At 40.8% G+C, this 13,147-nt stretch overlaps 1 protein-coding gene across 3 annotated transcripts in view; it reads left to right on the top strand.

The window, feature by feature from the left end:
• USP13 (ubiquitin specific peptidase 13) overlaps positions 1-13,147 on the top strand; it is a 98,627-nt gene that overhangs the window by 36,256 nt on the left and 49,224 nt on the right. For all 3 annotated transcript variants that reach the window (XM_054983327.1, XM_054983328.1, XM_054983326.1), the window contains exon 4: positions 9,705-9,826. In XM_054983327.1, the coding sequence (XP_054839302.1) occupies positions 9,705-9,826 (122 nt within the window). The remainder of the gene's footprint in view (positions 1-9,704; positions 9,827-13,147) is intronic.

Raw genomic sequence — 13,147 nt, 5'->3', positions numbered from 1 at the left:
AAGGAGAAAAAGGAAAGCCTGGAGAATAAATGAGGACTTGTTACAGGAAAGTGAGAATATGGAAACATTGAGAAGAGAGACTAAGTTTTTTATACAATACAACGTGAATAAAGAAGTACCAACCAGTAAAGTTTGGGACGCGTATAAGGCGGTTGTAAGGGGCATACTAATGGACTTAAATGGTAGAGCAAGGAAAAAGAAAGAGGAGAAAAGACAAGAGATTGAGGAGAAAATAAAGGCCAAAGAAGTACAGTTAAAAAAGAGACCAGGGAAAAAGAAAATACATCAGGAAATCAAAATTCTTCAAGAACAGTTAACAGCAATGAGTAATAAAGAATTGGAGTGGAACCTTAAAAGACTGAATCAAAAAGCTTTTGAGGGTGCTAATAAACCTGGGAAATATTTGGCATGGCAATTAAAGAAGAAAAGGGAAAAGAAAATAATAAATAAAATTTGTGAAGAAAACAAAACGTATTTGGAGCAGACTACCATTAGCAGAGCCTTTTATAAATTTTACGCTAAGCTGTATAATAAAAAAGAAGTAAACAAAGAATCAATAGCATCATATTTGGAGAAAACCAAACTTCCAGAGATCTCGGAAGCTTGGAGAAATAAGCTGAACAGTGAAGTAACTGATGAGGAAATAAATATGGCAATACAATCTGCAAATCTAGGAAAGGCGCCAGGGCCAGATGGACTTACGGCTAAATTTTATAAGACAATGGCCAATGAACTGGCACCATTCCTAAAAGAGGTGATGAACGGAGTTTTTAGGGATCAAAGAATTCCAGACACTTGGAGCGAAGCGAATATATCATTGATCCCAAAAGAGGGCCAAGATCTGACTAGCGTGAAAAATTACAGGCCTATATCATTACTTAACAATGATTATAAAATTTTTGCAAAGATATTGGCGGAGAGATTGAAGGGGTGGCTCTCGGAAGTTATAGAGGAAGAACAAGCAGGTTTTTTGCCGGACAGACAAATAAGAGACAATTTAAGGACAGTGATCAATGCTATTGAATACTATGACAAGCGTTGCGATAAAGAGGTTGGTTTCTTCTTTGTAGACGCTGAAAAAGCGTTTGACAACTTAAACTGGGATTTTTTGTTTGCCACTATGGAAAAGCTACAATTGGGAGAAAGATTCATCAGAGCAATTAAAGAAATATATAGGGACCAGACTGCAGCAATCGTAGTGAATGATGAACTGACCAAGAAATTGACGATTAGTAAAGGAACAAGACAAGGTTGCCCGTTATCTCCATTGTTGTTCATATTAGTATTGGAGATTCTGATGATACAAATACGACAAGACGAGGAAATACGAGGAATAAAAATAAAGGACTATTCATACAAGGTCAGAGCATTTGCAGATGACATAATGTTAATTGTAGAAGATCCATTGGAGAACATGCCAAAAGTGATAGATAAGATCAAGGAGTTTGGTGACTTGGCAGGTTTCTTCATTAATAAAAAGAAGTCAAAGATACTATGTAAAAACATGACTAAGCAGAAACAACAATTGTTAATGGAAACAACGGACTGTGAAGTAACTAGTAAGGTGAAATATTTGGGAGTTGAGCTGACTGCAAAAAATATAGATTTGTTCAAGAACAACTATGAAAAATTATGGACTCAGATAGAGAGAGACTTGATCAAATGGAATAGACTGAATCTGTCATGGTTGGGCAGGATTGCAGCAGTTAAGATGAATGTGTTACCAAGAGTAATGTTTTTGTTACAGACAATACCAATCATCAGAGACTCTAAACAATTTGAAAAATGGCAGAGGAAAATATCAGATTTTGTTTGGGCAGGCAAGAAGCCTCGAGTGAAAGTAAAAGTTCTACAAGACGCAAAGGAGAGAGGCGGAATGCAACTGCCCAATCTGAGACTTTATCATGATGCAATCTGCCTAGTTTGGCTAAAAGACTGGATGACATTAAAGAATAAGAAACTATTAGCCCTAGAGGGATATAAAAAATTTTTTGGATGGCACGCATACCTATGGCATGACAAAGTAAAGGTCAACTCGATGTTCCTGCATCATTTTGTAAGGAGAAGTCTATATACAATCTGGAAGAAGTACAGAACTTACCTACAAGAGGGAACCCCCTTGTGGGTGGTTCCATATGAGGTGATAGATCCGAGAGCTGTGGATAATGAACAACAATGTTTAACGTACAAAGAAATAACTAAGATTGAAGTATCTAAACTTAGAATAAAGACGCAAGAGGAACTATCACCTAACTATGATTGGTTCCAGTATAGACAGATTAGAGACTTATACAACTCGGACTTTGCAAAAGGGGGCATACGAACAGAGAACTCGGAACTAGAGCAGACCCTTCTTAAAGAAGACAAGAAAAGAATATCCAAGGTATACCAAGTACTGTTGAAATGGTATACTGAGGATGAGATAGTTAAAACACAGATGGTGAAATGGGCTATAAATTTCAATAAAGAAATAACAATGGAGGCATGGGAATACTTGTGGAAAACTACAATGAAGACAACGACATGCATTAATATTAAAGAGAACATTTTCAAAATGATCTATCGTTGGTACATGACACCAAAGAAGATTGCGCTAGGGAACTTGAATACTTCTAATAAATGCTGGAAATGTAAGAAACATGAGGGCTCCCTCTATCATATGTGGTGGTCGTGTGAGGTAGCTAGGCAGTTCTGGGGGGAAATAATAAGAGAAATGAGTGAAATTTTACAGTTTCAAATAAATAAGAACCCAGAACTCCTGCTGCTAAACTTGGGAATGGAGGGAATTCCAGCCCATCATAGGACGTTGATTTTTTATATGACTGCAGCAGCTAGACTTTTGTACGCGCAGAAATGGAAAGTACAAGAAGTGCCAACTATTGAAGATTGGATTTACAAATTGCTGTATATGGCTGAAATGGACAAGATGACAAGAAAACTGAGAGATCTGGACTCAGGGCAGTTTAACACAGACTGGGAGAAGCTGAAACAATATCTGGAGAAGAAATGGGAGGTGGGAGGAAAACTGTGGCAGTTTGAGAACTACTGAAGTATAATAAAAGTATAAAAGAGAGGGGTGACTTTACCGGGGGTGGAAGAGAAATGTGAATTTATAAGCAGTTAGATTAATTGATTGAGATATATATAGATAGGTATAGGTTAACTGATAGAACATTGATAGAGAATAATTAATGATAAGGTTTAAACATGAGGATTGAGTAAATAATAATATTTTCTTTCTTTGATAAGATTTATATGCACCAAACTGAATGTACAGAAGAGTTAAATTGATTGATTATGCGAGGAGTTATATAGAATTACCATAAAAAGTTGAAATGAGTAATATATAGAGAACAAATCAAATTGTTTGATTTAAATGTGGGAATTTTTTATGGTTTATGATATATAGGTTTATATAGAAATATTCAAAACTGGAAAACGGGATAAATTGTTTATCTAAAGACGTATAGTTTGGGTGTATAATAAGTAAAGGAGTTAAAGATGTACTGCTTAATATAATGGAGAATGTATATCTGTTTTAGACAGAGGAATTTAATAGAAGCAAGGGAAAAGGGACAGAGGGTGGGAAAGCTGTTGGAAGTCAACAAAAGGGGGGGAAAGGGAGGGGGTTAGAAACGAAAAATTAGGGGAAAATTGACTGTAATGTAAAAATAAAAATGTTCTAACCCAATAAAAATTTTTCAAAAAAAAAAAAGCATAGCAGATTCTGGTAAGATGCGCCATAAAGTCGAAATTGCCCTGCAAGCTTATTTTTCCAAACAGGCTGATAATGTTCCCCACGCACATATATTATTCATGATCACCTTCGTAAGCTTATTTCATTCGCCAGCATGTCTTGGAGCTGCAAATAGAACCCCCCCCTCCAAATTCCAGCCATATGAATAGGCAGAACCTGTGTTCTCAAATATCTGCTTGTATGAGGAATAGCAGTAATGATAATAATTAGGACAAGCTAGGAAAGCCATGAGAAGGAATCACACATACTGTGAAAATCAAATGTCCTCTCCCCACCCCTGAGGAAGCATAATTTTTGCACGCACCCCTCCACGCAAGTACTTTAACTGCCATTCCGCTGCTCTCAACATTGTATCCCTTCAGTCCTCATCAGCCCCTTTGGAGGGGGTTCTTTTTGATTAATTTAAATATATAAACAAATTGTATAGGAGGTTTTTTGTGTGTGTGTCCAAACATGTGACATTTCTTTTATGGAATCCAATATGGGACTGCACTGAAGAGTGTAGATGAAAACAGGGTTGCGCTTACCTGTGACTGTTGTTCATCTAGGTCTTTGTGCAGGCACGCATTCCCGCCCTCCTGTGAGCTCTCTATGTTTGAAAGATCAGAGGTTATGCAGTGGCAAAAGAGAACCGAAGGAAACGGGGTGACCCCTCCGAGTCATGTGACCATTTCAGGGGGGAAAACTGCTCTGAGGCGGTCCAAGGTCACTCCCTCAGGAGTCTAAAAACTAGGAAAATAGTAAAGAGTCCAGTAGCACCTTTAAGACTAACCAACTTTATTGCAGCATAAGCTTTCGTGAACTACAGTTCTTTTCGTCAGATGCAACTGATGAAGAGCTGTGGTTCTTGAAAGCTTACGCTACAATAAATTTGGTTAGTCTTAAAGTTGCTTCTGGACTCTTTACTATTTTGCGACTACAGACTAACACGGCTAACTCCTCTGGATCTAAAAACTAGGAAAGTCCTGTTATAAGTGGCCGGCCTGCGCAAGCATAGTCCTAATATGCCTGGACAAAGACCTAGGAAAACAACAGTTACAGGTAAGTGCAACCCTGTTTCTCTTACTATCTTATAACTTCAAACACCAGACAAGGTTATCCATATTTGAAACATCTTCTGAAAATCTATACGAATAGTTATTTCACTCTTGTTACCTCTTCTTAACCAAGGCTATGTAAAATTAGCGATTACACGTTTTTCATATATATGAATATCTTTTAACCCTCAACCAATACATCTATCCTTGAGTGATATGGCCAGCTTCTATGAAGTGGAAAAGAGCAAGAGTCCAGTAGCAGTTAGAAGTTAGATTTTCCTGCCGTTCTCAGATACTCTTTGCACCTGGGCATTGTATATGGTGATACAAGGTAGACATCTCTTCTAGTCTGCACGAGGCCATGCAACTGTGTTATTCCAGTGTTATGTTCCTCTCCAAAGTTGTTCTGTCCTAGACCTCTAGACTCCCTTTGTGGCATGCCTAGTTGTGGGGCCAGGCTTGCCCTGTTTCTGCGTGCAAAGGAATCTTCCGTGACTTCCTTGGTCATATCCAGCAACTGCTCTCATGTAGTTCTAACTATATCCATGACACTTTGTTGTTGTTGTGCAGACGGGAGATGCTGGAGATAGAGCCTGAGAACTTCCCTGCCATTAAGCCACAGCCCCAGTTTGTGGGATGGGGTGGAGCTGTCTTTGAGTGCCCCCACGTGATGAGGCCTGTGGGTCTGTGTTTTTGTGTGAGCGCATCTTGCTTTTATCTCCTTTTCCTGGAGCCCGGCTTGGGATCCAATTATATCCCTATTATTAGCACATTCAGTTGGTCACATCTACATCTGATCTGGGCAAGTTGAGTCAAGCAGGCCTCCCTTTTCTTTCCCCGCCCGGCTGTCATTCTTGCAGCTTCCTTGCCTGCCAACGGCCTGGCTGCAGCTGCTCTTTTCATTCAGCCCAGGGCAGGACGTTTGTTGTCATCAGTCGCTAGAGTGACGCTGGTTGAGCTTGACCAGTTGGCATCTGAAGGAAATTTACCCTACTGACTGTTCGCTCCAAAATAACAACTACTTTGTCTGTCCTTCTGCCTGCTTAGAGCATTGAGGATTTTTGCTTTGCTTGTCACCACTTCTTTCTTTTTAATGTGCGCCTTTCCTGACCTCTGGTTGTTCTTGTCTAATGACGGCACTGCTTTAACCATGATTCTGATTGAGTTTCCGAGGGCTTCTAGATCCTTAGAAGGGAAATAAGCTGCGGTTTGCGTTAACTCTTTCAAACCTTTTCATAAGCTGGGTTGGTTGACAGCAGCTGGAGTTTTTGCTGGGGGGAGGGGGAGGGAATGGAGATCCTCTCAATGCTGTCTGTGTAAGCACCTTGAAGAGCTCACCAGCGCTGGAAATGGAACGCTCTATCAAAATAGCTTCTGTGTCATACGAGTACAGTAACTTCTGGAGGACTGTCCAATTCCACATGCCAAAAGAAGCAAACTTGCTCTGTTTATTTTTGATTTAGGGGGTCTCTTCAGATCTGTCTACCCTTGTACAACATAGAAAAATAGTATATTGCCCAACTCAGCTTGAAAGTTCAATCCCCAGAGTGAGAGCTAGTTTGGTGTAATGGTTAAGAGCGGTAGGACTTTAATCTGGAGAACCGGGTTTGATTCCCCACTCCTCCCCTTGAAGCCAGCTGGGTGACCTTGGGTTAGTCACAGCTCTCTCAGAGTTCTCTCAGCCCACCCATCTCAGAGTGATTGTTGTTGTGGGGATAATACACACTTCGTAAACTGCTCTGAGTGGGCATTAAGTTGTCCTGAAGGGTGGTATATAAATTGAATGTTGATGTTGTTATTATCATTATTATTCCGTCCCATCTTAATTATATTGTTTAATTAATTTATTTTCTTCATTTATACCCATTTTTTCTTCCAAGAGTGGCTTACATTATTCTACTCCCCTCCATTTTAGGCTGAGTTTATGTGACTGACCCAAGGTCACCCAGTGAGCTACCGTGATATAGTGGAGACTCAAACTGGAATTTCCCGGATCCTAGTCTCACCCTCTAACCACTACACCACAAACTTTTCTTGATCACCCCAAACCACAAGTGATCTCACAGTCCAAGTTCTAAACAGTTGTCTTTAGGCAATGGGATGTGTCTAATATTTGGGAAGGGGATGCAAATGAATAGCCATCTTGGCTATCTGCAGCTGTCTGAAGAAGGGGCCTCAGTCTCTCGAAAGCTTACACTCTGAAAAACTTTTTGGTCTCTGATGTGTCGCTGGAATGAAACTCTGATCCTGTTTTTCACAAAACCTCACAATCCCAGAATATACTAAAATGGAGGATGCCCTGCATTATGGTCATCCTTGGATAATCTGAAGCACTAAAAAAATTTCCCCTGAACATGTGCAGAGTGCCTTCCCCTCACTACATGTTCCCTCTCCCTGCTTGAAAGGGAGCTTTTGGGGCATGTGAAATGGATTCCATGCCTTTGTGAGCCCACGTACCTCTATCTTCAGAAATGAACTCCGTGATCTGTGTCATGGACCAGGGTGGATAAAAATCAATGATTTTTTTTAAAAAATCAAAAAAATCGGATTTTTTTTATTTACATCGGATTTTTTTGATTTAAATCGGATTTTTTTAAATAAAATGCTTTTTGAGGAAAATATATTACCATCCAAAGGTTATTCCATCATGAAATAAAGATTAGTTTTTAATTATATAGAATAAGGCTGTATATGTTTAATTTTTTTGGTAAATAAATCCCATTAATCCATTCACAATGTCATGCTCTTCCAGAGGTTTTTGTAAGATTATTGGGCAGTTTCTCTGCCTACAAGATATTATCACAGATGCTTGGTTTTGCAATTCTCAAAACTGAATTTGTGTCAGCTCAGCAGAGATCACATGCCTCTTCTTCACAGCAAAAATGTTACAACATGAACAGAGTTGAGAAACAGACCTTAATCCTATTGTTCTACAAACCTATGAAGACAGAATCAACCCCTCCAGTGCTAAGTTTCAAGAAGTTCAGTGAATAGAAACAATATTTTTCTGATTGTTTGGAGTGGAATAGATCTGCACAAGAAGAAACTAAGTGTGAGGAGGGAGGGGCAAGCAGTACAAAATGAAAGTGAAACTTTTTGAGCACAATACTGCACAAGTCTTTGGCTCTTTTGTGTGTATGACCTGAGGTTTATCACATTCCTTCCTTGGAGGAAAAAACCTATAATGGCAGCAGGCCGTAAAAGAGACCCAGTTTGGGAATACTTTAATGAAGTTCCTTTACCTATCGGTAAGGCAGGCATCTACTTGCATATTAAAGTTATACCAGCAAGAATTAGTCTTTATGTAGAAAACTATGATTTAAATCAAGCCTTAATGACTAGTGATTTAAATCGTTATTTAAATCGTGATTTAAATCAGTTTGATTTAAATCAAATCCACCCTGTCATGGACTGACCCCCACAGGCCTGCTGCCCTAGGATCAGGAAGGACTTCTGGGGAAAGGGAAAGCATATCCCACTAACAAAGCACTGGATCCAACTCTGTGTGTCTGTCTCTGGGCCAATAGCCTCTCCACAAAGTGGTCAGTTTTGTAGATTATAGGGTCGAAAACCAGGTCTAACCAACTGTATTGGGGTTGCAAAACAGATGAGTATCACAATGAAACCTTGAAGGGTTTTATTGTTGTGTTGGAGGATGGTGATAATTTTAAGATCTGTGATAGAGAGATGGATTTGATGGAAACCAGAACACAGCTGGGGTTTGAAAGAAACTTCCAGTTATGAGTTGCCAGCATCTGTGTTTTAACAGCCAGCATGAAATTCTTTGGCACTAGCAAGAAGTTTCAAATTCCTAGAATCCTACACTGGTTTTCTGGAATATGAGGCAATAGAATTTTTCAGTCCTGGAATTTTTTTAAGTTTTTTGGGAGGGTGGGAGGGGGGTATTGGCCAATGCTACATGTTCCCCCTGCTTTCTGAAACTTTTTCCGGGTTTTCTTAATATCACATATTTTCCAGAATGTTTCTCAGCCAATTTTGGTAGCTAAATATGACTTAACTCTGCCTCCTGTATTTCATGTTTTATTCTTTGCCTGCTTTTCCAGATCCCTCTTCTAATAAATCATATCTAAAATGGCACTTGTTTTGTGATTTTCACAACTCTGTTCATTCTGTCCCATCTTTAGTGAGCAGGGGCTTTCAATAACTGCATCTCAAATCATTATTTAGTTGTTTTTATCCCACCCTTCCTCCAAAGGGCTCAGAGTGGGCAACGTAGTTCTTTCCCATGTTATCCTCCTAACAACCCTACAAGGTAGCTTAGACTGAGAGAACACAACTGGCTCAAGGTCTCCAAGTGAACTTCTTGGTAGAGTGGGGGTTGTCTCCTCAAACTTGAGTATTCCTTAGCACCAGAAATACTGTATATGCCACCTTTTAAAAATGGCTTTCATCCATCCATTTGCCAGAGGGTGGGGGAGGTAGCTGTCAATTCCATCCACTGTGCAGGGGTTGAACTAGATGGCTCTTGGGGTCCCTTACAGCTCAATGTTTTTTAAAATTTCTATGCTTAGCTTCCAAGAACTGCTGAGACTATACTAGCCTGGGCTATCCAAGTGAGGGCCTATTACAAAAATGACAAAGAATGCCAAAAAAGGAGGTACGCGATATCATAAACAGTGCAAAAAATGGGATTCCAGAAGAAGAAAACAGTGCAGTTAAGAGCATGATGAGACATACAACAAACACTGGAACAGACTACAATGCCCCTTTTTTATATGGCTGAGTAAATATTTCAGATTATTTGGTTCCACACTCAAAATTCGAGGCACTTACTTGGACAACTTGGTATCTGAATTTTTCCAACTTGCTCTACACCTCCTGTGATGCTTTAGTTTCTTCATTTTCTTTTTTCTTTCTCAGTTCTTTGTTTTCCTTCCCCCCACCTGCAGATCTAGAATCCAATGGTGATTTAAACAATGATGATTATGAATATGAGGATGAAGCCAAACTTGTCATATTCCCTGATCACTATGAGATCCCTTTGCCCAATATAGAGGAGTTGCCAGCCCTGGTGAGTGATTATGTGTTACAGTCAGATAATGGGAATTGTGGGTTGTTGTGGGATATACTGCAAAGAGACAAACGGTGTTGCTCAATTAAGCATTGGGTGTTTTGTTTTAGGTTCTGCAAGAGTCCAGTATTTTGGCTCCCCTGGAGAAAAATATCCCTTGTATGCCACAGTCTCAGTGACTAAATCATACTGGCTGCATTCAGATGACTAAAAAAAACTCCCGTGGTTAAACCAGGATTCAGGTGTTATATAGAATCCTAGGTTGATGTCATAGAATCATCTTTTTACATTGTTGAATTCCCCTTTTGCCTTCAGGTTCCACATAAGCACTTAAAATAACATTGTTTTTCCCCTTTAAAATCTGTCAGTGCCCGTTTCCCAAGGATGAGATTCTTCTGTTATGTTTACTTGAAAGTAAGCCTACTTCAACTAGTCCTGCTTCTCTCCGTAATTGTTTTTTCATGCTGTTTTCCCAGCCACTTCTGTTAGTCTGGCTGTTACATCCTGTTCGTTTTTGATCTCCCAGAAAAGCGTGAGAATAGGAGAGAGCCTTTAAATAAGCTTTTTTCCCCTCATTCAACATGAAATGGACAGAGATAATAATGATTTAAAGGGGAAAAAAGAGAAAAGCACACCTACCCCCTGTTCTTAAAAATCATATGGTTTCTGTTGTTCAAAAGCAGGCTGTGGCTGTCCCTGGCACTAAATGACACACATGTTTAAAATCATAGCCCTAGGTGTTCTTACTTGGAAATAAGTGCAACCAGGGCTTTTTTTCAGCAGGAATGCGGTGGAACGGAGTTCCAGCACCTCTTCAAAATGGTCACATGGCCGGTGGCCCCGCCCCCTGATCTCCAGACAAAGGGGAGTTTAGATTGCCCTCTGCGCCAATTGCAATCTAAACTCCCCTCTGTCTGGAGATCAGGGGGTGGGGCCACCAGCCATGTGACCATTTTCTCCGAGGGCGATTTAAACTTTAAGAAACTCCCCCCTTGTTCCAGCTGACCCAAAGTGATGTCATTGTGCGTTTCTGAGTTCCACCACCTCTTTTCCCAGAAAAAAAGCCCTGAGTGCAATTAAAAAATATCTTGAGTAATTGGATTGGAATAACAGTAACAGAAGTGTGCTTATATACTGCCCTTCCAGACAAATTAGTGCCATTCTCAGCGTGGCAAACAAAGTCAGTGTTGTTACCATCCCCACAATACAGCTGGAGACCTGGGGCTGAGAGGAGTGGCTGACTCAAGGGCACCTGCAGAGTTCATGGTGGTGATGGGAGATGAACTTGCAGAGTGCTGATTCACAGCCCAGGCACTTCACCAGCATAAAAACTGACATAGAAATGTGTTGTCATGGACTGGCAAGGCTCTCCCAGGGTTTTGTCTTTTTATTTCTGTTATTCTTCCTTTGCTTTTTAGTTAAAATCCCATTTGCGTCTTGAACGGATTTAGAAACCAAGACCGGAATATAAGATGGAGAGGGGAGGGTTATAGTCCAGTGGTGGATTGGATTCTGCATTTCTCAGGGCTCAGGTTCAACACCTGATCTCCACTGAGGGAGAAGACAGGGTTTAAAAGTATATTGTGCCATTACTGATCAGGAAGTACCCTCACTGCTTTCATCCTGAAAGTAATTCTCCAGCTCAAAACAAACACAAAATTAGCTTCCCAAGATGTTGCCATTCTACCTTCCCCCTCTTCCGTAGTCTTCAAAGCAGTTTTGCACATTTAAAAAGTTTCCTTTTTAAAAGGAGTCAATTAGTGAATGAACGAGTGTATAAATGTTCACATGTTGCTTTTAACAACGGAGAAAGAGACAAACGGATGAAGCAATGTCAACGCTGACAGCTGAGCCGGTGTTCGTTGTGTTGAGACGCACACCTGCCATTTCAGCGGTGGAGCAGGGTGTGAGCTTTCTTTTCCTACTTTTAACATTTGTGGTCGCCCTTAAAAGATCTCAGGTATCAGGGCTGCGGAAGATCCCTGTTTGGGACCTTGGAGAGCTCCTGCCGATCAGAATAGGCAGGGCTGGGTTCCGTGGACTGCTCATCCGATTAAGTAAGGCAGTGTCTGTATCTTAATAAAATAGTGGAATATAAAGCATACTCTGTATTTTCTCTGGGAGTTAAATCTAGTTGCCTAAAGCCAATCCAAATAAGAAAGATCTTGCTTGACTTTTTGAAAGACGCTCAGCTGGAATGACAGCTGTGTCGTATTCATAGGGAATTCTGTATAGACAGCGGAGCTGGCCAGCCGAGTGGTTTTAAAGGCCAGTCTCTATGTGGTGCGGCAGACCAGAAAAGAGGATCTCCTGCATTTAAAAAAAAAAAGTTGCAGCCCTTATGTAACTGCTTTGAAGACTGTTGAAGTGGCACCGAAGCTTCCCCCTACAGAGCTAATTGCTGCTTGGGGAAAGGCAGTTTACGTAACGGAAGTGGCCTTGGGAGAGAGGGCTAAGCTCCCCTAGTATCACTTCCGGAGGTTTTCAGAGCAACCCTGGGGGGCTGCTGACTAGTTAAAACCCACAAGAAATCTCACCGCAGCCATGAAGACACTAGTTAGCCTTAAGGTGGAGAGAGAACGGCCTTCCTGACGCCCCTCCCCTTCCTGCAGTTTGCTAGGTGTAAATAGTAATTACCGGCCCTACAGGATTGTTTTAGGATTGCTGAGGGAATGTATAAGAAGTGTAGATGATGATGAAGAAGAAGAAGAATTGTGTGCTGTCAAGTTGCAACCAACTCGTGGTGACCCCAGAACCATGGGGTGCTCAAGGCAAGAGATGAGCCGAGCTGGTTTGCCACTGCCTCGCCCTGCATAACAACCTCAGTCTTCTTTTGAGTCCAGTCGGAGACCCAGTAGATTTTCAGGGTATGAGCTTTCAGAAGTCAAAGCTCCCTTCATCCCAGTACTAACTGTGTCTGACCCTGCTTATAGATCCAGAGGAGTTAGCCGTGTTAGTCTGTAGTAGCAAAATCAAAAAGAGTCCAGTAGCACCTTTAAGACTAACCAATTTTATTATAGCATAATAAAATATAGCATGAGAAGTCGTTTAAGATTGGGGGGCTGTCTGTAGGCAAGGAAAGGTCTCACTTACTTCTCACTTACTTCTCACTTACAATCATGAATCGGCCAGCAGAGTCACCAGCTCAGGTGCCAGGCCCTGCAACAGACCCAGATGCCAGCTCTGCCCCTATATCTACCCGGGGAATACAATTACAGGACCCAATGGCATCAACTACACTGTCTCTGGCTCTTACAGCTGCTCATCCTCCAATCTGATATATGCCCTCATGTGCCAACAATATCCTTCTGCTCTGTACAT

This window comes from Eublepharis macularius, chromosome 6, assembly GCF_028583425.1.
Source record: "Eublepharis macularius isolate TG4126 chromosome 6, MPM_Emac_v1.0, whole genome shotgun sequence".
NCBI classification, from domain to species: domain Eukaryota; kingdom Metazoa; phylum Chordata; class Lepidosauria; order Squamata; family Eublepharidae; genus Eublepharis; species Eublepharis macularius.
Note: the sequence above shows the minus strand (reverse complement) of the source record. Positions and strands in the feature narration are given on the sequence as shown.